The 21,437-nt window shown below is 29.9% G+C and overlaps 4 protein-coding genes and 1 pseudogene across 10 annotated transcripts in view; 4 read left to right on the top strand and 1 right to left on the bottom strand.

The window, feature by feature from the left end:
* The first annotated feature begins 8 nt into the window (after positions 1–8).
* Positions 9–2,390, top strand: Tim23 (translocase of inner mitochondrial membrane 23). Of its 2 annotated transcripts, none has more exons than XM_069117059.1 (5): positions 9–147; positions 667–916; positions 1,018–1,187; positions 1,270–1,387; positions 2,274–2,390. In XM_069117059.1, the coding sequence occupies exons 1-5, from the start codon at positions 75–77 to the stop codon at positions 2,281–2,283; spliced, it is 621 nt and encodes a 206-aa protein (XP_068973160.1). In that variant the 5' UTR covers positions 9–74; the 3' UTR covers positions 2,284–2,390. The 2 variants fall into 2 exon arrangements, with proteins under 2 accessions (XP_068973160.1, XP_068973161.1); XM_069117060.1 differs by having other exon boundaries at positions 1,270–1,395.
* A 123-nt stretch (positions 2,391–2,513) lies between these two features.
* Positions 2,514–6,101, top strand: LOC138181804 (uncharacterized). Of its 4 annotated transcripts, XM_069117056.1 has the most exons (5): positions 2,968–3,263; positions 3,347–3,644; positions 4,456–4,861; positions 5,037–5,253; positions 5,368–6,101. In XM_069117056.1, the coding sequence occupies exons 3-5, from the start codon at positions 4,524–4,526 to the stop codon at positions 5,575–5,577; spliced, it is 765 nt and encodes a 254-aa protein (XP_068973157.1). In that variant the 5' UTR covers positions 2,968–3,263; positions 3,347–3,644; positions 4,456–4,523; the 3' UTR covers positions 5,578–6,101. The 4 variants fall into 4 exon arrangements, with proteins under 4 accessions (XP_068973155.1, XP_068973156.1, XP_068973157.1 ...); XM_069117054.1 differs by lacking the exons at positions 2,968–3,263; positions 3,347–3,644 and adding an exon at positions 2,514–2,593; XM_069117055.1 differs by lacking the exons at positions 2,968–3,263; positions 3,347–3,644 and adding an exon at positions 2,600–2,959.
* Positions 6,102–10,064: 3,963 nt separating this feature from the next.
* On the top strand, positions 10,065–13,938 carry LOC138181483 (uncharacterized; annotated as a pseudogene).
* A 37-nt stretch (positions 13,939–13,975) lies between these two features.
* Positions 13,976–19,007, bottom strand: Tti1 (Telo2 interacting protein 1). 2 transcript variants are annotated; one of them, XM_069117028.1, is made up of 13 exons: positions 18,987–19,007; positions 17,939–18,075; positions 17,609–17,786; positions 17,353–17,530; positions 16,941–17,269; positions 16,659–16,870; positions 16,125–16,523; positions 15,820–16,059; positions 15,182–15,745; positions 14,804–15,101; positions 14,506–14,734; positions 14,283–14,417; positions 13,976–14,191 (listed from the first exon to the last, which is right to left on the bottom strand). In XM_069117028.1, the coding sequence occupies exons 2-13, from the start codon at positions 17,940–17,942 to the stop codon at positions 14,105–14,107; spliced, it is 2,853 nt and encodes a 950-aa protein (XP_068973129.1). In that variant the 5' UTR covers positions 17,943–18,075; positions 18,987–19,007; the 3' UTR covers positions 13,976–14,104. The 2 variants fall into 2 exon arrangements, with proteins under 2 accessions (XP_068973129.1, XP_068973128.1); XM_069117027.1 differs by lacking the exon at positions 18,987–19,007 and adding an exon at positions 18,322–18,929.
* Positions 18,984–21,437, top strand: part of Lerp (lysosomal enzyme receptor protein) — a 35,488-nt gene continuing 33,034 nt past the window's right edge. Inside the window, exons 1-8 of one of the 2 annotated variants that reach the window (XM_069117036.1) lie at positions 18,984–19,284; positions 19,485–19,713; positions 19,800–19,954; positions 20,057–20,319; positions 20,425–20,581; positions 20,658–20,809; positions 20,887–21,002; positions 21,117–21,358. In XM_069117036.1, coding sequence (XP_068973137.1) covers positions 19,225–19,284; positions 19,485–19,713; positions 19,800–19,954; positions 20,057–20,319; positions 20,425–20,581; positions 20,658–20,809; positions 20,887–21,002; positions 21,117–21,358 — 1,374 coding nt within the window. In that variant the 5' untranslated portion in view covers positions 18,984–19,224. The remainder of the gene's footprint in view (positions 19,285–19,484; positions 19,714–19,799; positions 19,955–20,056; positions 20,320–20,424; positions 20,582–20,657; positions 20,810–20,886; positions 21,003–21,116; positions 21,359–21,437) is intronic. The other variant, XM_069117037.1, reaches the window with a different exon arrangement.

Genomic DNA, 21,437 nt, shown 5'->3' with positions numbered 1-21,437 from the left:
AACACGAACTCAGACCATTCGTAAGTCTACGAAGTAATAGAGTAAACCAAAATTTAACCGGTCTAACATCGAAAATGATAGATTTACGTGATGAGAATGTTAAAAGTACAATAAACAATGGAAAATATGGTAATTTAAATATACCAGGTAAGTTAAAAGTTAATAATTCATTGAATAATAAAGTCATGTACATTATCAATTCACGAATAATGTAGTTATTGCATTATATTAATATTACTTAGAGAGGCATAATTTACATGTAGATTGTAAAATCCAAAGCCAAGTATAATTAATTAAATATGATCGTATAACCTCAATATATAAGTACATATATATGTATAGTATGAGGCGATATGTACTGCCGTTTCTTTATTATATATTTTTATAATATTTTATATCTGTTCATACGTGTAGAATTTATGTAAATACTCATGATGTATTTTCAAAATAAAGCCGTTGCTATAAATTTGTTATATCGGAGATAAACAATTGAATATTAAAAGAAAACAATAATTTCAATATTATGTATAAATAAAATATTTTACAAAATACTGGAAGAATATTTGTTTTATTTAGAATTTGTATAGTGTCATATGTATAGTTAGACATTTCATATTAATATCAAAGTCAGAGATGTTTTATAATATGTTACATCATATTTACCAGTTACGTCGCAACAAGGGTTAGCACCACTTAGTCCATATTTAAACTTTGATCCTGCATATCTTCCTCCAAGTCAACCAGAATACATATTTCCTGAGGGAGCTGCAAAACGAAGAGGAAGATTTGAATTGGCTTTCAGTCAGATTGGTGCAGCATGTATCATAGGAGCTGGTATTGGCGGTGCAACTGGTTTATATAGAGGAATTAAAGCAACATCATTAGCTGATCAAACTGGCAAGCTTAGAAGAACTCAGTATGTACTTTGATATTCTTTTAGTATTAGTAACATAGGTAGTTTTACATTATATGTGCCATGACATGTCAACAAATTGCATATAATTCTTTTCTTGGTAGATTAATCAACCATGTTATGAAAAGTGGTTCATCGTTAGCAAACACGTTTGGAATAGTGTCTGTAATGTATAGTGGATTTGGTGTGCTGTTATCTTGGGCCAGAGGCACGGATGATTCCTTGAATACTTTAGCAGCAGCAACTGGGACAGGCATGTTATTCAAATCTACATGTATGTTTCATTTAAGTAATATTTATGTGGCTAAAAAGATTCATCTATCAAATTTGTGCAAATTATTGATTAATTGTTTCAGCTGGCTTGAAAAAATGTGCATTAGGTGGTTGTGTAGGACTGGCAATAGCATCTGTATATTGCTTATGGAGTAATCGGGAAGTCTTACAGGAATTGAGGCATCGCAACGTAAATCCGGCGTAAGACTGTGTGTAACACCAAAACCTCTGGCTATTCCGAATATTTTCCTTATAAAGATTTTAATTTTATAATAGTACTAACAAGGAGATGACATGAGATTTTACATTCTGTAATTGGTACAAATTACATAAAAACAATATTTTTACGGACATTGCCAAAGGTGATCAATTTTACCATTCCTGTTTCGGTCAAAAACATTCAAGTTTTATACATTTAGTATATTGTCAAAATATTTTTAAATATTTATCGCAAAAACCTTTATATGTTCTTATATTCCTTGTACTCTTTGTTCAAGTACTATATGGCTTTAGTGATTCAGAAAACAATCAGTTTTTCATTACATTAATTACGAACAATATCTTTTAAACCATATCTTTATTTTAACATGTACCAATTTCGTATATAAAAGTAATCCTACACTTATTGTCCTTCAATTTTGTATCGTATCATTGAGTGAAATTGTTATTTAATATATCAATCCATCTGAATATATAAGAGTGAAAATAAATTATGTTCGCTTTCAATAATAATCGCTTTCGCAATAAGTGCTTATGCCCTTTTTAATCTTAGTTTCACAAAATTGCATTTGTATTAGTGATTTTTATTATATTCTATTTTCTAGAAAATTATATAATTTCCTTTCGTTAATTTATCAAAAGTAAAAAAAAAAAGAATTTAAATGAAAGAAAGGAAAGAAAACAGAGATGAAATAATGGAAGCAAAAAATAAACTGATTGAATAAAACAAATTCTATTAGTATTCTTCATAAGATTGTTCCATTTTAAGTATCCTGATAACACGTATTGCACGATTAATACAACATAGACAATCGTAATGTTATTGGGCATATCCTACTCACACGTTTTCCTTTACTTTTTTTTACAGATCTAAATGAAGTATGAGGAAGAAGATTTTGAGCTACTAGAAATTTGCACAACGAAAATGATTTGTTTTGTACATAGAAAAAATCATGTTGGACAATTTTATAGAATATAAACATTTATCTATAATACAAATAATATAATATATAATGCAACATAGCTGTTATATGTATACGTGTGCGCGCGCATGTGTTTTGTATATATAGAAATTATAAGTGTGTGTGTATATATATAACTATATATATATATAGTTTTAGATTTATATCGGCAATACCGACAGACTGTACAGTTTACATGTGACATCTGGATTACTATCATATATCGGTAAGGCACGATAATCTTATCAAAGTTTATCTTCATGTTCTCAACCATTCTCGAAAAACAGAGAAAAATTTAAGTGAAAAAAGAAAAATCGAGAAAAGTAACGACCGATCGTTCAAATTATTCGTTAATTACTAAATCAGTTCAAATTTGATCACTATCTCAACAGAAATGGTATCATTAGTAGTGTATGTAATATAGACGTACGAGTTTCGATTGATAATGAAAAAATCGATAAAAGTACGAACAGTAAAACTGAAATAAAAATTTAACTCGTTTTCCCGATTTGCATTATTGCACATTGGAATTGATCATTTCTCTAATGACGGTTAAAAATATTATACGGGACGCAAACATTTATTATAAAAGGTAAATATTTGATCTTTACTCGGTACGATCTTTGACGTTCGTATAGACGTTGCATCGATAAGTGTATTAGTGAAAATTCACGGCTTATTTGAACAAGAAACACGCGATGTTCATGGACACATGAACGCTTCGATGTTAGCCAAAGTTGTTCGCATCAGCAAGGAAGCAATATTTTACTAGAAAAATATATTTTGGAACTGAATAACTTATTAAGAGAAAGAAAAAAAAAGATATTCTTTCATAAAGTGCTACAACGTTTCAAAAAGCTTCATCATTGAACTATTATCAACTTTAGTAAACTTGGGTAAGGGATTGTATAATACATAATGCTAAACATTTCCTTCCATCGCGCTACAAAAATATCTCATTGTTGAGAAATAGGTGTAGATGTGCATTTGGTGCATAATTATGACCGAATACATCGATGGAGCACATGCATGGTATAAAAACTGCAATAAACAAGTTTAATCATGAATTTGCATGGATCGGATGAATTGTTCCGAGATATTCTTTAATTCGTCGAACATTCATTTTTACGTAATTTTACTTGATTTGTATGATAAAAACAGGACTAAAAGTATATGTAACTCGATTGTTCCGTTTGCTTGTCTATCAAGAAACGCTAATTACCACGTACATTAATGAACAAGTTTAGATAACGTTATTCTATTTCATATTGTTTAAGGTAAACATTGAAAAATTGTCGATGAATCATTATTATAGAAATAGTAGTAGTCGAGAGGAAATGGTAGTAGTTATGAAAATATTTACTTTAACGAACAGACAACCAATCGTTAACACAACACTTTACATTTGTACCCGCGCGTTTGTATTGAAATTTCAGAAAATGTTAGTTTTACAAAATTGCTATCGTTGGTTAATAGTATAGGTTCCTTGTTTTCCTTGTTATATTACATTTTTCATCAGAACGTTATTCTCTTCTCTTCTTTCGTATCAATGTCCTTTTTTCTTTTTCGCAGTATTCTTACTTCTATTTCTATTTGTCTGTTTCTTTCTTATTCGACTATTTAATAATTTTTCGAATTTATATTTCATATTTTTTATTATTTGTGATTTTCGATATAGCCAGTATGTTTTATATATTTTAGTTTCTCGTACTGTAAATCAATCGAAAAGAGCAAGAGAATATGGTTTATCAAAGAATATTCTATAATTATGCATATACTGATTTCGATCATATTACATTATTTAAGACTAATATTTGAACAATAAATATCAAGATTAAAATTAAAATCGTACACACATATATACATGTACAGGTATATGTATACGTACGTGATATAATGATGAGAAATAATGAACACAAACAAGTAGTAGCGAAGAAAATTAATCACAAATCACAATGTAGACATATAGTAATAATAATAAAATCGTATAATCTATATACAAGTCAGAATTACAATGATTAAAACGATAAAATCGAAGAAGGAGGGAAATATCAAGTTATTTGATACAATATCTATATTAATTCTTAGGTAACATTTGTTTCCTATAGAAGAAGAAGAAGTAGTGAGAGGAAGAAGAGAGAAAATACATTTATAAAATGATGCAAAAGGGAATTGAGCGATTTCTCAGTGCGCTGTATATTTCCAGTGTAGTTACATCGATGACATCGATGATCTGCATAGCCACCGTTTGGCAATACTGGACATTGATTTTGGATGTTTGTGTTAGCATCGATTGCGGTTGTGTATTATACTCTAAAAACGCCTTCGGTATTCTTGCGGGGGGTAGTGGAAAGATCTGCAAATTTGGTGTATACGGCTTGGTGCCGACGATTCTACTGGATTTATGTCTTGCCGGATATCATGGATACAGAAGTTGTAAGAAGACGGAGTTAAATGTACCTGTACGAACCTACAATAATGATGATGATAGCAGGTACGATTAGGAGGAGGACTGAAATTGGTCATATTGAGAGTAGAACTCTTCGTATTTTTACACAATTTTGCATAAAATTTGTTAGATATCCGTTAATATGAATGTAACAAATAAAATCGTATTTGCTCACAATAGTATTGTTCGAAACCGGATCACTATATTTTCACATTCGCAGAGAATTCGGTATGAGCGAACCATCAAGAGCAGAGATTAATCCCAGACAAAGACTAACACCGTACCAAAGATGGATGCCTTTTGTCTGTCTTGCGATATTACTTTCCTGTTTGTCATTGTCTCACGCAATATTAGTAACCGATGGTTTTCATAAAAGTTGCGAGCATTACAGGATTATGCTGATACGAGCTTTAGGTTCAACTGGACGCGAAGCCCAGGTATGTCTTGATAATACCCTTGCATGAAAGTCTCTATCGAGTTCCTTTTTTCACTTTCGTGTCTTCGACCCATCTCTATTGCACGATTATTTCATTTTTTCCTTCTTTCTACAGGCTATTCACAATAGACTTTCCTGCGGAGCAATCTTTGATTTTATGGATTATTTACAGCCGAACGACACCACCTGGGCTCGCTCCAAACCGCCCGACACTGGTGTTGTTCTTCTATTAGCTATTGCTTCCACTTGGTACAATTTTATTTCTTGGATGATCGCCTTCATGTTATATTATATCATGGCGCGTAAGAAATTGTGTTTTTTTTGAAATTTAATAACAACTTTCCAATATCGCGAAATCCCGACCGATTAGATTTTAAGTGATGTACGCGCACTCCAGTTCATTCGTTGGCGAAATATCGATAAATAATATAAAAAATATATATATTTTTATTACATTTTTATACATATTAAAAAAAAAAAATCGCATCTAGTTTTTCTTAATATTACGTATCGACTATCACATTTTCCGAAACTGTGTTAAGTAATATATGCAATACTGCGATGGATACCTATCGTTCGGTTTCACTTGTTTTTATTTTATGCACTCGTTCGAGTATTATTTTAAGTACAGTACAGTCTACTAAAGTCTGCTACAATTTAATATGTGTATAGTTTGTAATCATCTCTCTTTCCTTTTTGTAGCTACATAACGAAACATTTTACATATACACTGTATAGTCGTTGAAATCATCTTGCGTATAAATAGGAACGTATTATTACTGTAAATACATTACGAAAATTGTTCAATGAAACGAATAAACCGATTGTATGGTACTTGTGTTTCTTCTTTCTTCAACACCTTTTCTTTGATTAAGATAAAGGGAGGTAAGAGAGGGAAAAGTCATACAATTCTATATTCGGTGCTTTTTATCTTTTCTCGTTGAAAAGATATTTCATCTTTGTCTTGTGTCTTCAATTATTCTTAAATTGTAAAAAGGGCAGTAATAGTAAATTTCGTTCGATCGCGGTTTTCAATTTTGTCATTGCCGTTAAACACGGAGAAAAGCTATGCGATATTACACGCACATAGTGACTCGCGAAAGTATCCGAACGCTTATATTCGCAAACTCCAAGTAAAAATATGAAGATTGTGAAATGTTAAATGTCATAATGGAATAAAGATTGTATATAAATAAGAATTTGGAAGATTATAAGTTTCATTTATTTATTTTTTTATTCCTAAATAGTAAAGCTACGAATAAAGCACAAGATATATGTATATATAAATTTATAATTATATTTATTATAATGTAATTTTACACTTTATATAAAGTATTTGGATGTTGCTATATTCATCCAATAATAAAAATAGATGTGGTCCGATTATATGGTTGTGTCCGAGTATAACATAGAGATGGAAAAAGTCTTGTGGATTGGCGCGGGAGGTACTGCTCTCTATCGCTCACCGTCACACAATGCTACATTGTTCTGTTCGTATATGTGATACTTTCTATCAATATGCGTACTTAACTTCACAATTGTGTTGAATATCGAAAATAACCAATGAAGCGAGCATTCCTTCCAAAGGACTTCTTTCCATCTTTGTGCAGTAGGTTGGCTTCTTTCGTTAAAACCAATGAGATTCATATTTCTTTCGTTTGCCAACTTAGAATATCACATAAGCAATATAGATAGCAATGCGTGACGATTGTTCATAGAGAGTAGTAACCTCCTTTATATCTGTTCTGTCCCGGGAGTAAATTTTTAAAATGAGCAGTGAAATTACGAATGTTCTGTCATGTACTATGTAAGTATGTACTTCTACTTTGTTTTCTATTATAGCAGATATCAGCGGAGATTTAAGTCAATCTCGAACGTACTAGTATCACTGCTACATTTTGACACCATTCGAATATTAAATAAGAAAGTAAATGAAAAGTAAGTAAATAAGTAAATGGATAAATGTGATTTCACGTCGTAGGCATAAATGTAAATTATCGTAGTCGATTATTTAAAATCTATGTATTGCGAGTGTACTCGTTATATTGTTTACCTCCTTATCGAAGTATAATAGTTGTTTCTTACAGAACCATGTTTATAGTAAACATTGTTTTGCTCGTCTTTCACCTTCTCGTGTACTTGTTCTTTCGTTGATTTCGTTTCTGCGATATGTTTCACGTTGATTTTGCTTCCATCATACAGAAGCGTGTTTATAGTAAACACTCTTATGTCTCTGCTTGTCCTTCGTCCTCTCGTCTGTTTATTCTTTCTTTTATTTCGTTTTCACGATACGTTTCACACTGATTTCATTTCCATCTTACAGAAGCGTGTTTATGGTAAACACTCTTATGTCTCTACTTGTCCTTATCTTCTTGTGTATTTATTCTTTTGTTTATTCGGTTTTTACCATACGTTTCGTATGAATTTCGTTTCGATCATATCTTCCATTGATATTTCTGCTTCTTGTTCCTTTAATAAAATATGTACATATTGAAGGACAAAATTTATCGGCTGTCAATTGCCGCCACACTTCCATTCTTATATACAGGGTGCTCGGCTACAGGTGTCAGGAAATTTAAGGGGTGATTCTTGAAGTCGAAATAGAACGAAAATCAAAAATAAAAAAATTGCGTTTTCGGCTTTGTTTTTTAGTTATTAACAATTAAAAATCGGTCAAAATACCTCTGCACGCGAGCAAACCTCCTTACACGAACGAAAGGTCAACCTAAGCAGCGAGGCGCACAGTAATCCTTAATCCATATAATATAGGGGGGACTTACTTTATACAAATCGTGAAGAAGGCCATGGTATTCAGAGACGTAAACCGCGATTGTCCTGTCCGCGAGTGTCCACAGCAAAATCACACACATACTGCGATTTTCCCAACCAAATACGGTGCAGCATCCTATCTCTCACATCTGGGTTATCCGCCAGATTCCGCAGATTTTAATGTACCGGTATCCCCCAATAGTTGGTCTATGTTACAGAATATCTTTGCGCTGGGTATAGTCCTATTGGGATATTTTTCGGTGCTAATTTACGATACTCTTACCCAATTCTTTCATCTTCTTTGTATAATTCGGAATTATTCAGGTACAGTTATAAAATTTGAGAGGTTCTTTTTTAAAGCAAGGGTATGGTATTGAGGAAGCGAACAGGCTGCGCGCTAGATGTATTTAAACAATACGCTATCCCATTTTGCACAATCTTTAAACTTCATATAGGTAGGGATTTATTAGAGATGGTCATTGGAAAAGTAGATTTTCTGTTTACCAGATGGATTTGGGAAATATCTCAATCCTTCAAGCCTTATTGTCTTCAGTTTTTATGGCCGTAACGTGTTTTAACACGTGGAAAGAAAAAGAAAGTTATTCGCTGCACAAAATTCGTTGTTCAAAAATTGAAAAATATCTTTTTTAATAACTAGCAATGAAATTAAGAGAAAAAAGAGAACAAATTTCTTGATAATTTCTAAACTGAATAAAACTCAAATGTCCCTTATATTTCATAAGTGATTCATCAATATTTACATCACATTTTGATGTATAAAGTTGTCGGAATCGATTATTTAAATATTACTACTGTTACTACTATTACTACTGTTCGTACTTTCCTTATACTGTCATTATTTCTATCACCTCTATTTCTCTATTATTACTAAAATGTAGAAAATGAGAAATAGCTAAAAATTAAAGGTTTCCACTTGCGTAAAATTCAAACAGTGTAATACCAGTATGGTTTGATCAATTAGTAAGTATTGTTTTCTTCAGACTGCCCGAAAATTTAGCAACGTTTACTAAGTTTACGGAAGTTTACGGAAGTTTACTAATGTTTACTACTTAACGTTTATTAATTTAGTAATACAATGTATCATTATAACAAGGAAGAAAAAATAAATATGGTATAGGTTTGTGGTCAAACTCAATAGAACGTGGTTCGTACGTGTGAATTTTATGCAGAATTGTAGCATTTTGAGCAACTAATAAAATAAGATCACTTCAATGTCAAGGTGTTTAGGTGGTTATTATTGTTGTTATATTATTATTTTGTTCGGTGTTGCTTGCTTCCGCATTTGTTTCTTTGTTCGTTTTCAACTAGGTTTAACAGATTAATTTCTTATTCTTTCGATACTCATACCGTAATAGAATTCGAAATGGATTATCCACTGGATAAATGAGAAAGAGCAGTTTCAAAATCGGCAAATTTTGCTGAATCAAATTGATTGAGGCTCAAGTCAACGCTTTAGTTTAGCAAGTCCATGCTAAACTAAAATACTTGTGCCACCCTTCCTTTTTCACTCCACCTGCTATATAAATTATTATTTCAAAACAGTAGTACAATGATGTATTATATATTATCGTATATTTAGGATATATTATATGTAATTATATATTATTACTTCAATAGAAGTAACAATGAATACAAAATACGAATATTTACATTACCAGCATTGTGCAATGATTGAAATTCTTTCTTATAATTTGGTATTACTCTATATAACATTAATTATTCATGTAGCTGTACTTATAATATGTCGTCCATATATGGAAATTGTTATTTCCATACGTCCCCATTGATTATTGTTGTACGATATGACTGCTTGTTGATTGATATTGCAGTGATGATTATGATTGAATAAGTGCTGAGTCGCATGAACTGGTTGGTGATCTTAAAGGCGAAAAAATCAGTTTTAATTTGAAGAATCTAGAAGTAATAAGACGAAAAAGGCAATATCACCATGTCTTATTAGATACTCCAAATGCTGGTCGTATGTATCAGGTCTGTAAGTGTGAAACCGGAATTTGTCTATAGATGGCCCTAGCTGATAATGTAGTTATTACTAAACTGCGAAAAGTCTTTGTTGACACCTCACAAACATTTTCGACTCAGAACAATACAAGTTTCATACAACAGCATAGTTTGTAATAGCGTTGAACATGTCAAAGTTTGTGCCTGGAAACTACGATTTGCGGACAGCATTGATTTTTTGTTACCATTTGAAGAAAACTGCTGCAGAATCGCATCGAATGCTTGTCGAAGCTTACGGTGAGCATGCTCTTGGTAAATCACAGTGCTTTGAGTGGTTTAAAAAATTCAGAAGTGGCAATTTTGACGTGAGGAACGAAGAACGTGGAAGACCACCGAAAAAGTTTCAAGACAGCGAATTGCAAGCATTGTTGGATGAGGATGACACTCAAACGCTGCAACAACTCGCTGATCAATTAAACGTGACACGAGATGCTGTCTCCATACGTTTGAAAGCCATGGGAAAGATCCAGAAGGTGGGAAAATGGGTTCCACATGAACTGAATGAAAGAGAGCAGGAAAACCGAAAAACCACTTGCGAAATGTTGCTCGCCAGATACAAAAGAAAGCCATTTCTCCACCGAATTGTGACTGGCGAAGAAAAGTGGATATATTTTGAGAATCCTAAGCGTAAAAGATCATGGGTAGCTCCAGGCGAACCAGCGACATCGACTACAGAACCAAATTGCTATGGACGGAAGACAATGCTCTGTGTTTGGTGGGATCAGAAGGGTGTGATCTATTATGAGCTGTTAAAACCTGGCGAAACCGTTAATACTGAGCGCTACCAACAACAAATGATCAATTTGAATCAAGCTTTGCATGAAAAACGATCAGAATATCAAAAAGGGCAACACAAAGTAATTTTGCTTCATGATAATGCACCATTACATACAGCAAAACCGGTCAAGGAAACGATGGAAGCGTTCAGTTGGGAAATACTTTCGCACGCGACTTACTCACCAGACTTGGCTCCGTCCGATTACTATTTATTTGCATCGATGAAACACGCACTTTCTGACCAGCACTTTACTTCTTACGAAGATGTACGAAAATGGCTCGATGATTGGTTTGCCTCAAAAGAGCTACTGTTTTTTTGGCGTGGCATCCACCAATTGCCAGACAGGTGGGAAAAATGCATAGCTAGCAATGGGCAATACTTCGAATAAAATATTTTTAATCATTTTTATACAATAAACGTGTATTTTCTATACAAAAATTCCGGTTTCATATTTACATAACTGATACGTATGTACGTATGTACGTTAACAATTTTTGGTACCTAAAGTAAAGATCAAACAATTTTTAATACAGATGAAATTATTCAAATTACTGATCGTGCGTTTGTATAGTATAGTCTAGTGGGAAGGTCAATTGTCAGTAAAAATAGATATTATAAGGTCATCGCCATATGTTGAAATAATAGAACAACCGGCTAGTAGTGGCTCGTGCTTTCGTTATAAATGTGAACACAAATCGAATGCTCCTATACACGGCGTAAACAGTACGCCAGAAAGGAAAACATTTCCTAGTATAAGAGTAAGTAATAAGGATGGAAAATATAATATATTTGAAAAGAATATGGTATATGATAAAAAATAATATTTATTACAGATAATTGGATACAGAGGTCAAGCTAAAATTACAGTATCATGTGTAACAAAAGATGAGCCCTATAGACCTCATCCTTATAATCTCGTTGGGGGAAGAAGGTGTAAATACGGTGTTTATACAATAAAAGTGTCATCAGAAAATATGACAGTCACATTTGCACATTTTAACAAAAGGGATATTAAGGAGGCATTTAAAATAAGAGAGGAACTTAGCATAGATCCCTTTCAAAGTAAACTGAAATCCACGTGATTTATCTAGATGTATTTGACATAAAATAAACAATATTTTATTTTTTAATAGCTGACTTCGAATATAAAAAAAGACGTTGCTAGTATTTATTTAAATACACTGCGGTTGAGCTTCGAAGTTTTTTTAGAGGAAAGTTCAATGTACCATTACAACCAGTTATATCTAACCTTATATTTGATAAAAGTATGTCTAAGTTAATTATATTTTATATTCCATTTTGAAAGAGAATCAGTTGTTTAATTATACTTTAAATGACTAAATATTTCAGGGATAGTGTTAAATCCTTTAATATACGAGCTCAGTCACTCTAATGCGTCGGTCGCTGGTGGTACGGAAATGATTTTATTATGCGAGAAGGTAATAAAGAATGATATACAAGTTAGATTTTTCGAGAAAAAGGACGAGCAAGTGGTTTGGGAAGGATTCGGTGATTTTGAACCTAATAATTTATATAAACAAGTATGTACAATATTTAAGGTTTGCGTAGAATATTACGCATTTTATATATTCTACATCTTCGTTGAGTTAATTTAATAATTTGATTTATGTTAATTGACTTCAATAGTATTTAGAACACCGGCATATAGCATGCAGGAAGTGACGCAATCGGTGCAAGTATATGTTCAACTGAAAAGACTATCGGATGGTGCGACAAGTAAATCGTTATCTTTTCGGATGTCTGCTTCCAATGCAGGTATCGCTGCAATCACTTCTCCATAATCTAGTAAGCAAATGTGGAGGTAATTCAAAACTTTTGTATAACTATTGTTTAAAAAGTAAGAGACCTGAAGAAATTTCAATACGTTATACAGGCCACAAGTATCGACAGTATTGAAGTATTCAATCACAACCATCATTGCAATACCAATTAACAAACAATCATATCGTACAACAATCATCAACTGGAACGTATGCACAACAATTTCCATATATAGATGACATATCACAAGTACAGTCGCAAGAACAATTAATATTATACAGAATAACATCAAACTATAACGGAGGATTTCGTTGGATGATGCTGGTAATAAAAATATTTGTATTTTGTATTCATTATTACATCAATACATCATTGTACTACTATTTTGAAATATTAATTTATATAGCAGATGAAGTGAAAGAGGCAGGTGACACAAGCATTTTAAATATGGACAATAGACAGTTTTTTAGTTTTTTTAGACATAATTTTGACTCGAGTCTTGATCAACTTGATTCGGCAGAACTCGCCGATTTTGAAACTGCTCTTTCTGAACATCTATCCAGTGGATTATCCATTTCAGATTTTATTACGGTATGGTATATTACGAATCTATTTATCATATGGCAGTACCTATCGAATGAATAAGAAATTAATCTGTTATTAATCTTAGTTGGAAACGAACAAAGAAACAAATGCAGGATCAAGCAACACCGAACAAAATAACACTGCCGATAATTTTAAAAGCATTATTAATAACGTTATTCAGGAACTGTGCACTTTAGATAATATGTATGAATCAATACCGGAAACGAACGGAGTAATAAACGCAGGACCAAGCAACATCGAAAATGGCAATAATATGATAGGTTTACAAGTATTACTAATAATAATATTCAGGAACTTTAAATAATATGTGCAAAATCAAAAGTGAAAATTGACATATTGAAGTGAAATATCATTGTATAAAATGTTATATAAACATTATTTTCTAGACAAAAGTTTCTCTGTATGAATATATTATGTAGTTAACATTTAATTGATGATAATTTTATTACAGTATATTACCGTGCGATCTTGTAAAATACCTATTCAATTGTTACTCTAAATATTGTGGATATTTTTATACAATTTTTAAGAATCACTGTTTTCAATATCATGGAGGAAGAATATGTACCGATTAAGTGATATACAAAATGTTATGTCTGTGATCAAAGTATATAATTGTATAATATAATATAATGTTGATTTTAGATTGTATATAAATACAAATTTGAAAAATTATGGGAATTTCATTTATTTATTTTAATTCTTAGATAGCAAAGCTATGAATAAAGTATATAAAGAAATACATATATAAAAATCTATAATTATATTTATTATAATACAAATTTACACTTTGTACAAGATATTTAAATATTGCTATAGTTCGTTGATGTTTCATTTTATCAATCTTAAATTATATATATTTTTACTTCCATCATACTTAAAGATCAGAGGTCTTATCTTGGATGTATTTCATAATAATATGTACATTTTTGAAGTATTCATTTGTCGAAATGTTTTCGGCAATCTAAAAGATAGTAAAAGTTTATTTGATAATTATAATTATGTCGTTTCATTGTGTAAGAAAAAATATAGATATCTCCATATTATTTTATTACCATCAAATCTTTAATATCAAATGTTGCATCCGGAACGATTTTTTTTATTTTAGAATTAAATATGCTAAGACATTTCACCCAAACGATATCACTATTATAATCCGCAATATCCTTATACAACTGTACACAACATACCTATGAATATAAAATAATTAGTTATACAATCAAAGTAAAAAAAAAAATGCATTTACATGTAAAAATCTTCTTAACATCAAAATTTTACTTGTAATAGGGGATTTTGATGTTTGTTAAGATACGGCTCTGCAATACTTAAAACACTGAATGTTTCTCGTTCGTGAAGACATAAATTTTTTGTTATCTGCCCTAAGGTAGAAAGTAGTTCTTTTTGCAATTTATAAGTTTGAGTAAACTTATAGATACTTTCAGAGCTCTTGTTATAGCTTTCTTTAGAGGAATTGCTTAGAAATTTTGAAAGTGCAGGTAATACTTGCCTAAAAATAATTATAGTAATTGTAAATGTAATTATATTACATACAAAATATAAATTATAAAACACATACTTAAGCGTTCTAGATCGTATAAAATCTTTTGAAACATCAGCGAGCGTATTTAATAATTGCCATGCTCGATTGATTAGTAATACATTTCCATCATGAAATCTATCTACTAGTGGATGCCAAAGTAAGTGCACAATGGGTAATAGTTGATTTTCCCAATTTGCCAAAACCTCAAGACCCTCTTGTAAGGTTGACATTGCAATCAGTGACTTTTGTATTTCTTTAGATGGTAAAAAATGTAAACAATGCTTCATTACATCTTCAATCATTTTAATGTAAGGTGGTGGATTTTTTTCTTTTTCTACAATTTTTATTTGTTATATTTTTATTTATAGTAATTTCTTCTTATTATCGATTTTAATATAATATATATATATATACCTTCTTGTTCTATAGAATCTGCTTGATATTCATTCTCTTCTTCGTTCACTTCTACTTCTACTTTTTCTTCCTCCTCTTCCTCTTTAATTTCATAAGACTGTTCCATGTCATCTATATATTCGTCAACTTTTTTTGCTTCATAATACTCTAATAAAGATTGAATAATTTTCGAAGATACAGTTTTAGTATCTACACTCTGTCCGTGTACTGTTGACACTTGTTTAGAGTTTACTAAATTTTTTATACATATTGTAAAAGTGTAAAAAACTTTTAAGAAAGCATAAGAATTTCTTTTTTGAAAACTACTATTTAACTGCAGTAGCACATCTTCGACAATATTTTTCAAACAGGGTAACACATCCATTGTACTATATTTCATGACAACTCCAACAACATCGAGTACATTAGGATTGCGTTCTACTCTGCGTAATTTAATACTAACATGATATGAAAAATAGTCGACATTTGCACGTAAAAGATCTCCTACTGTATTATGTTCTTGAGATTTTGCAATTTGTTCAAGAGTTTGAGTACCAACAAAACTGATTAGGCTATGTCCACTACCTAAAAGTATATATACAATGCTTGTCTGTTATTTTGTGATTTCTTTGTCATCCATTATAAAAATAAATAATCACCTGCTCTTTCTATAATAATATATAATGTTTTAAGAAGAAGTTTATCATAATTGCGTTTCAAATTTGTAGCTATTAATCCCAAACCTTCTAATAATAAGCAACATTGTACTACATTGCCTTGTGCAACTCGTAAAGGTATATCTTTATTAGTTTCAATTGGTGGATACCAAAATTCAGGATTTATGTAAAATTCAACAATTTCCTCATAAATTGGTAAAATTGATAAATCCTTAATAGGTACTAAAATATTTAACAATCAATAATATATCTTACATTATTTTAAAACAGAAAATTATTTAACATACCATATATTATCCAGTTTAGTAATAAGATTAACTCTTTTCTATGTTGTGGTGCATTGAACATGAGACCAAAAATAGTATCTACTACAATTTGAAGATCTCCAAATTCACCTAAATATTTACATATTGTAATAACTTTCGCTTCACATTCATTAGTTTGGATGAATTTAAATCGTCTCCACAAATGTGTTCCATATGAGTATGTTGGATCATCAAGATCCTTAACATTTATTGCTTGCAAAAGAGAAATATTACTGCAATCTATTTCAGATACATATACCAGAGCCAATATTAGTCTGTTAACGTGAGGTGCAGACATCATAACACGAGGCAATCTTTGTTCTCCAAGAAGCTTTAAGTAACCAGCAATTTGATTTAAGCATGATAACTGATCATTATCATCTAAAAAATAAAGATACGTTGTTTATTTCGAAAATTAAACAATTTTAAGAAAATATTATATTATGTCTAAATATTGTAATTCTTTTATAATACACTTCCACAAAAAGTGTGAAAAGAAAATGTGCAAAAACGTACCAGACTTCCTGATAATCCTAGGTAATTTTGTAAGCAGATCATAGAAGTTTTCTTCTAACAATTCCACTAAGGATCTCATATTCTTATCTCGCATGAAATTTACGTTAACTGCAGTTAGTACTTTTTCAGCTTTATCTCGTACTACTGGAAATTCATCCTCCGATAGAGATATTAAATATTCTATTAGTAACATAATATTTGGTTTCATATTCCTGTCCAAAAAAATGTATGCAATATCTGTTTATAAAATGTTTTAAAAACAAAATGGAAATAAAGTATTACCTGGGGCATAATGTAAGCAATAAATGAATATTTTCAATTAATTCTTCCCTAACTTTATAATGAGAATGTCTTGTTAATGTATATAATTGTTGGATAAGTACATTAAGTTTAGTTGCACAAGCACTAAACCATTCTTTATTTCTTGTTGCACTTTTAAGATGTTTCTCTAATTCACTTTGATTTTTCACATTTGGGAAACTTTCTGGTGTATTAATATTCTCATTATTTATTTTGATTAAATCACTCAAGGATGGTATGTCATCTTCTTGGTATGTTTCTTTATCTTTCATTACGAGAGTTAGTACTCTGCCCCAAGCTCTTAGTGCTATCTAAAATTCAATTCATATAAAGTGTAAATAAAATCTTGAACAATATAATCAAAACTCAAAATTTAGAATCTACTTTGTATTACCATTGTAAGTTTATGTCCTTGTGTTTCACTTCCCATAGCTATTTCCTGTAAACCACTGACAATACCAGGTAAAAATAACATAATAATATCAGCTACTTGATCTTGCAATATTGTATCAAATCTATTTGATTCGTCATCAACTTGACATAATGCCATTACTGTTTCAACAGCATTTAATCTAAAAGTTTAAAAACTATAATCATATATTTATAAACTTATTGAGAAGAAATGATTTAATAATTTTTCATGTATCTACCTCAGGGAACCAGATTTTTCAAACCTTCCTATTGTCATTGACAACAATATTCCTTGTCCTATTTTAGAAGCATTCTCTCTAGTATATATGATTTCTAAAACATCTGTGAAACAAGAATGTATCAAAGTTTTAATGCATGAAAGTACTGCTTCTTTGAGTTCTTCATGTCCCACGATCACTACAAAAATTGCATATAGATAATATATAATAATTTATATTTAATATAAATTAAAATTATCTGTTAAAATACTTCTTACAAAATAAAATCTTAGTACTATGTGAGATGGACAATCAATCTAGAAAATATATTTAGGTGAATATTATACTTACCCATACTTTGTTGCGATTTGTCATAAATTTGTATTAAAAGGCATGAATATAGTTCACAAAAGTATTTTACTTTTGCTATTTTTGTTCTTGATATTATTGCCTGCGTTGTCTTGACTAACTCCTCTTTTATAGTTTTACTATAGAATTATGAACATTCAATTACACTTATAGCACTAAATAAAATATAAATTGAATTACTATATATATATATATTACATTAGAAATTATTTTAAATTATCGATAATACCTATAATTTATTAGAATAAATTATAATCTTTCACAATTAAAGAATTATATTTTTCTTAAATTTATAAATAATATACGTGAACAACTAATTACATACTTGCATTGATTTCTACACTATAAAATATAAAATAATGTACCTTAATGTGTTATTTGGTAGATGAGTAATAAAGGGAAATAAAATATATTCAAACAAATTTTGAATAACTTTGTTTGAAATATTTGGTAAAGCATTAGCAATATTGCGAGCACTTTCTGCATCTGGATTTTTCATTAAAGAATCACAAAGTGGTTTTAATGTAGTAAATGCTTCTTGTATTTGGAGACGTTCCATTTTTTGTTTGGAAAACAAAAAAAATTTAACAAATTCTAGACGACAATATCGATGCACTTATGTTTATAGACTACACATATGAAGTTATATGAGGAAAATTGAGATGTGTTAGTATTCATTCCTACGAATGTAACTAGTAAATAATTTAAAAATTAGGTATTGTTAGCCTCCATTTAGCACAGTATTCTTATTATCATAAAATAATACAGAATAAACTACAATTAGTATCTTAATTATAATGTCATATAAATTACTTAATTAAAATTTTAAACATATAAAATTTTGTTTATAAAATTTGCAGTTGTTATTGGAGATCAAAATTATCACTAAATGGTTTTTTTTTTAATAATTATGACATGATATTAACAAAACATATATTAAAAAATAATTTTAAAAAGTTTTAAAATTATTGATCGGTTAATAAATAATCAAAATTTGCACTAGGAATGTGGATGTATCTTTTTTACCCACAGTTAAGAAGGTTTTTCAATTGTCATTCGCTCAATGGTCAGAGATATCTAACCTAAAATAAACGTTGATTCATTAGTACGATAAAGCGATTTAAACATTATTTTGCATTTATCATTGAACGATAATCATTTATTTTTCAACAACGTTCAACAGCGAACGATATTGTTATGCATGTTAATACGTTAAATATTAACAATGTGATTAATCTACGAAGTGATATAGTGAACAAGGAAAAGAAATGTACAAGTTAAACAATCTACTATTCTTTTACTATTTTGCAGTTGTTACTGTTTTTGCTGTACGTATTAAATATGTTTTTCATAATATTAAAATTAAATAATAATATTAAATATTAAGTGGTAAAATATATATATTTCTATGTATATTGAATCGCACATTTGTTTTAAATTGTTTATTTAATTTAAATTTTATGAAGCAATTAAATATAAATTAAATAAAAATAAGAACTGTGAAAAAATAATTTCTTCTTTCACACAGGATACACCTGTAGTGAATGACAATATTTGCATATTTCGTGAACCTGTTTTTAGTGTTTTCACTTACAACTTTACCAGTCTTATAAGTCCTACAAAGGATGTTATTGTAAATGACGAACGTTTAAATGTAACTGTACGTTTACAATTATGCTCTGCACTGAAACAAAAATGCAATGGAGAAGATGGGTATGGAATTTGTTTAGTGAAAAACGAAAAAGAAAAAGGAATAGGTTCTGCTCTTTTATATACATATATTTAAAATATTAAAATTAATGTAATTTTTATATGATAAAATAATTTTACTTTGTTATTACAGGAAAAATGCCTCCAGTGGTAAATATAACAAATGGAAGAATAATGTTTGTATTCACAGGTGATGACTGTACATCTGATACTAAATATACTGTAAATATTCTTATGAAATGTGATTATAAAGCTGAAAACAATTCTCTTCCGGAACTATTTTCTCATGTATGATTTATGCATATAATATTTTTGTCAAATTTTTAATGGCATTTTTATTATATAATATTATAAAATAAGTGAATTTCAATTTCATTATTAATATTTTAGACATTAGAAGGATGTAACATATATATGATATGGAAAAGTGTTCTTGCTTGTGGGCCTCGAATCAGAGGAAATTGTACAGTAACAAATAAAGGATTGCATTATGATTTGTCACCTTTAACAAAATATTCAGACAATTATTTTGTTACAATAGATAAAACATCACCAAAAATTATATTAAATATTTGTCATTCTGTAATATTTGAATACAAAGCCCTGTGTCAATCGCATTCTGGAGCTTGTTTACAGAATTCTTCATTCAATGAGTACGGATATTTTTATTTAAAAAATGTATAATTATGTGTAATTTGTTACATACAACACATTGATATTATACATATGTTATGCATACTAATAAAATTTTGTTACAGATATGTGAATTTGGGCGATATTCAAAACCCACCCTTTGTAACAGATTCTGGAGAAATTAAACTTGAATATCAGGATGGAGATCTGTGTAAAGTGAGAAGTATTTCAGTACCACATATTAAGACTTCTATCACTTTTAAATGTGATTTCGAAGCTATGGTACATATTATAATATATTTTATTTACTAATTCAATAGTTACTTATTTTTATAAGCCCTTATTTTGTATGGGTTAGAATACAGATCCAGAATATATCGGTGGAAGTGAAGAGTGTCACTATCAAATAATGTGGAGAACTGCAGCAGCTTGCAGTGTAGAATCTTTACGTAATCGTAGTATAGCCACTGCTGGCAATTGTACAGTGAATAATCCTCTTACAAATTTTACGTAAGATCAGACTAAATACTTTTATGCTACTAATTAATATAGTATTGAAAAAGTTTGTAACAAATATTTTATTGCAGGTATGATCTACGATCTTTAATGAATAAAAACTTTTATACAATATCAAAAAATGGCATAAAATATAAATTTGGTGTATGTGAATCACCTGTGAATAATTCATGTGTGGCAGGAACAGGTTATTTACATTATTTCATATCCTAGTATCATTCAGTTTTTAAACATGATTATACTACTACTTTATTTCCCTAATTTGTTATTAGATTATGTGTATTTTTACTTTCATTTCTAGGAGTTTGTCTTACTCAGACTAGTATATCTATGGGAAAGGCTAATACAAATTTAATCTGGGAAGAGGGTGGACCATATTTAAATTATACAGATGGAGACATATGCGAGAATGGATTACGACGTTATACAATTATTGCATTTGTATGTGGAGCAGAAGGATCTCCAGATAAACCACTTATTATGGAACAAAATGCTTGTCAATTGATTATACATTGGAACACTAATTTAGTTTGTGAAAAAAGGGTTAGGCAATTGTTTATATATTAATCTTTTTCTCTTATTATTATTATCAGTTTTCTAAATATATATGTATATATTTTTA

The sequence above is a fragment of the Bombus flavifrons genome, chromosome 7 (genome assembly GCF_040668555.2).
Source record: "Bombus flavifrons isolate JBK064 chromosome 7, iyBomFlav1_principal, whole genome shotgun sequence".
Classification (NCBI taxonomy): Eukaryota; Metazoa; Arthropoda; class Insecta; order Hymenoptera; family Apidae; genus Bombus; species Bombus flavifrons.
Note: the sequence above shows the minus strand (reverse complement) of the source record. Positions and strands in the feature narration are given on the sequence as shown.

What these genes read in the sequence shown, in the direction of transcription:
- Tim23 (XM_069117059.1), top strand. Translation starts at nt 75, where the DNA reads ATGATAGATTTACGTGATGAGAATGTTAAAAGTACAATAAACAATGGA. An exon ending in TGGTAATTTAAATATACCAG is followed by an intron (nt 148 to 666) that starts GTAAGTTAAAAG and finishes CATATTTACCAG; the next exon opens with TTACGTCGCAACAAGGGTTA. An exon ending in GGCAAGCTTAGAAGAACTCA is followed by an intron (nt 917 to 1,017) that starts GTATGTACTTTG and finishes TTTTCTTGGTAG; the next exon opens with ATTAATCAACCATGTTATGA.
- LOC138181804 (XM_069117054.1), top strand. Translation starts at nt 4,524, where the DNA reads ATGATGCAAAAGGGAATTGAGCGATTTCTCAGTGCGCTGTATATTTCC. An exon ending in AATAATGATGATGATAGCAG is followed by an intron (nt 4,862 to 5,036) that starts GTACGATTAGGA and finishes TCACATTCGCAG; the next exon opens with AGAATTCGGTATGAGCGAAC. An exon ending in CAACTGGACGCGAAGCCCAG is followed by an intron (nt 5,254 to 5,367) that starts GTATGTCTTGAT and finishes TTCTTTCTACAG; the next exon opens with GCTATTCACAATAGACTTTC.
- Tti1 (XM_069117027.1), bottom strand. Translation starts at nt 18,515, where the DNA reads ATGGAACGTCTCCAAATACAAGAAGCATTTACTACATTAAAACCACTT. An exon ending in AAGGACATAAACTTACAATG is followed by an intron (nt 17,270 to 17,352) that starts GTAATACAAAGT and finishes ATTGAATTTTAG; the next exon opens with ATAGCACTAAGAGCTTGGGG. An exon ending in TTGATATTAAAGATTTGATG is followed by an intron (nt 14,192 to 14,282) that starts GTAATAAAATAA and finishes ACTATCTTTTAG; the next exon opens with ATTGCCGAAAACATTTCGAC.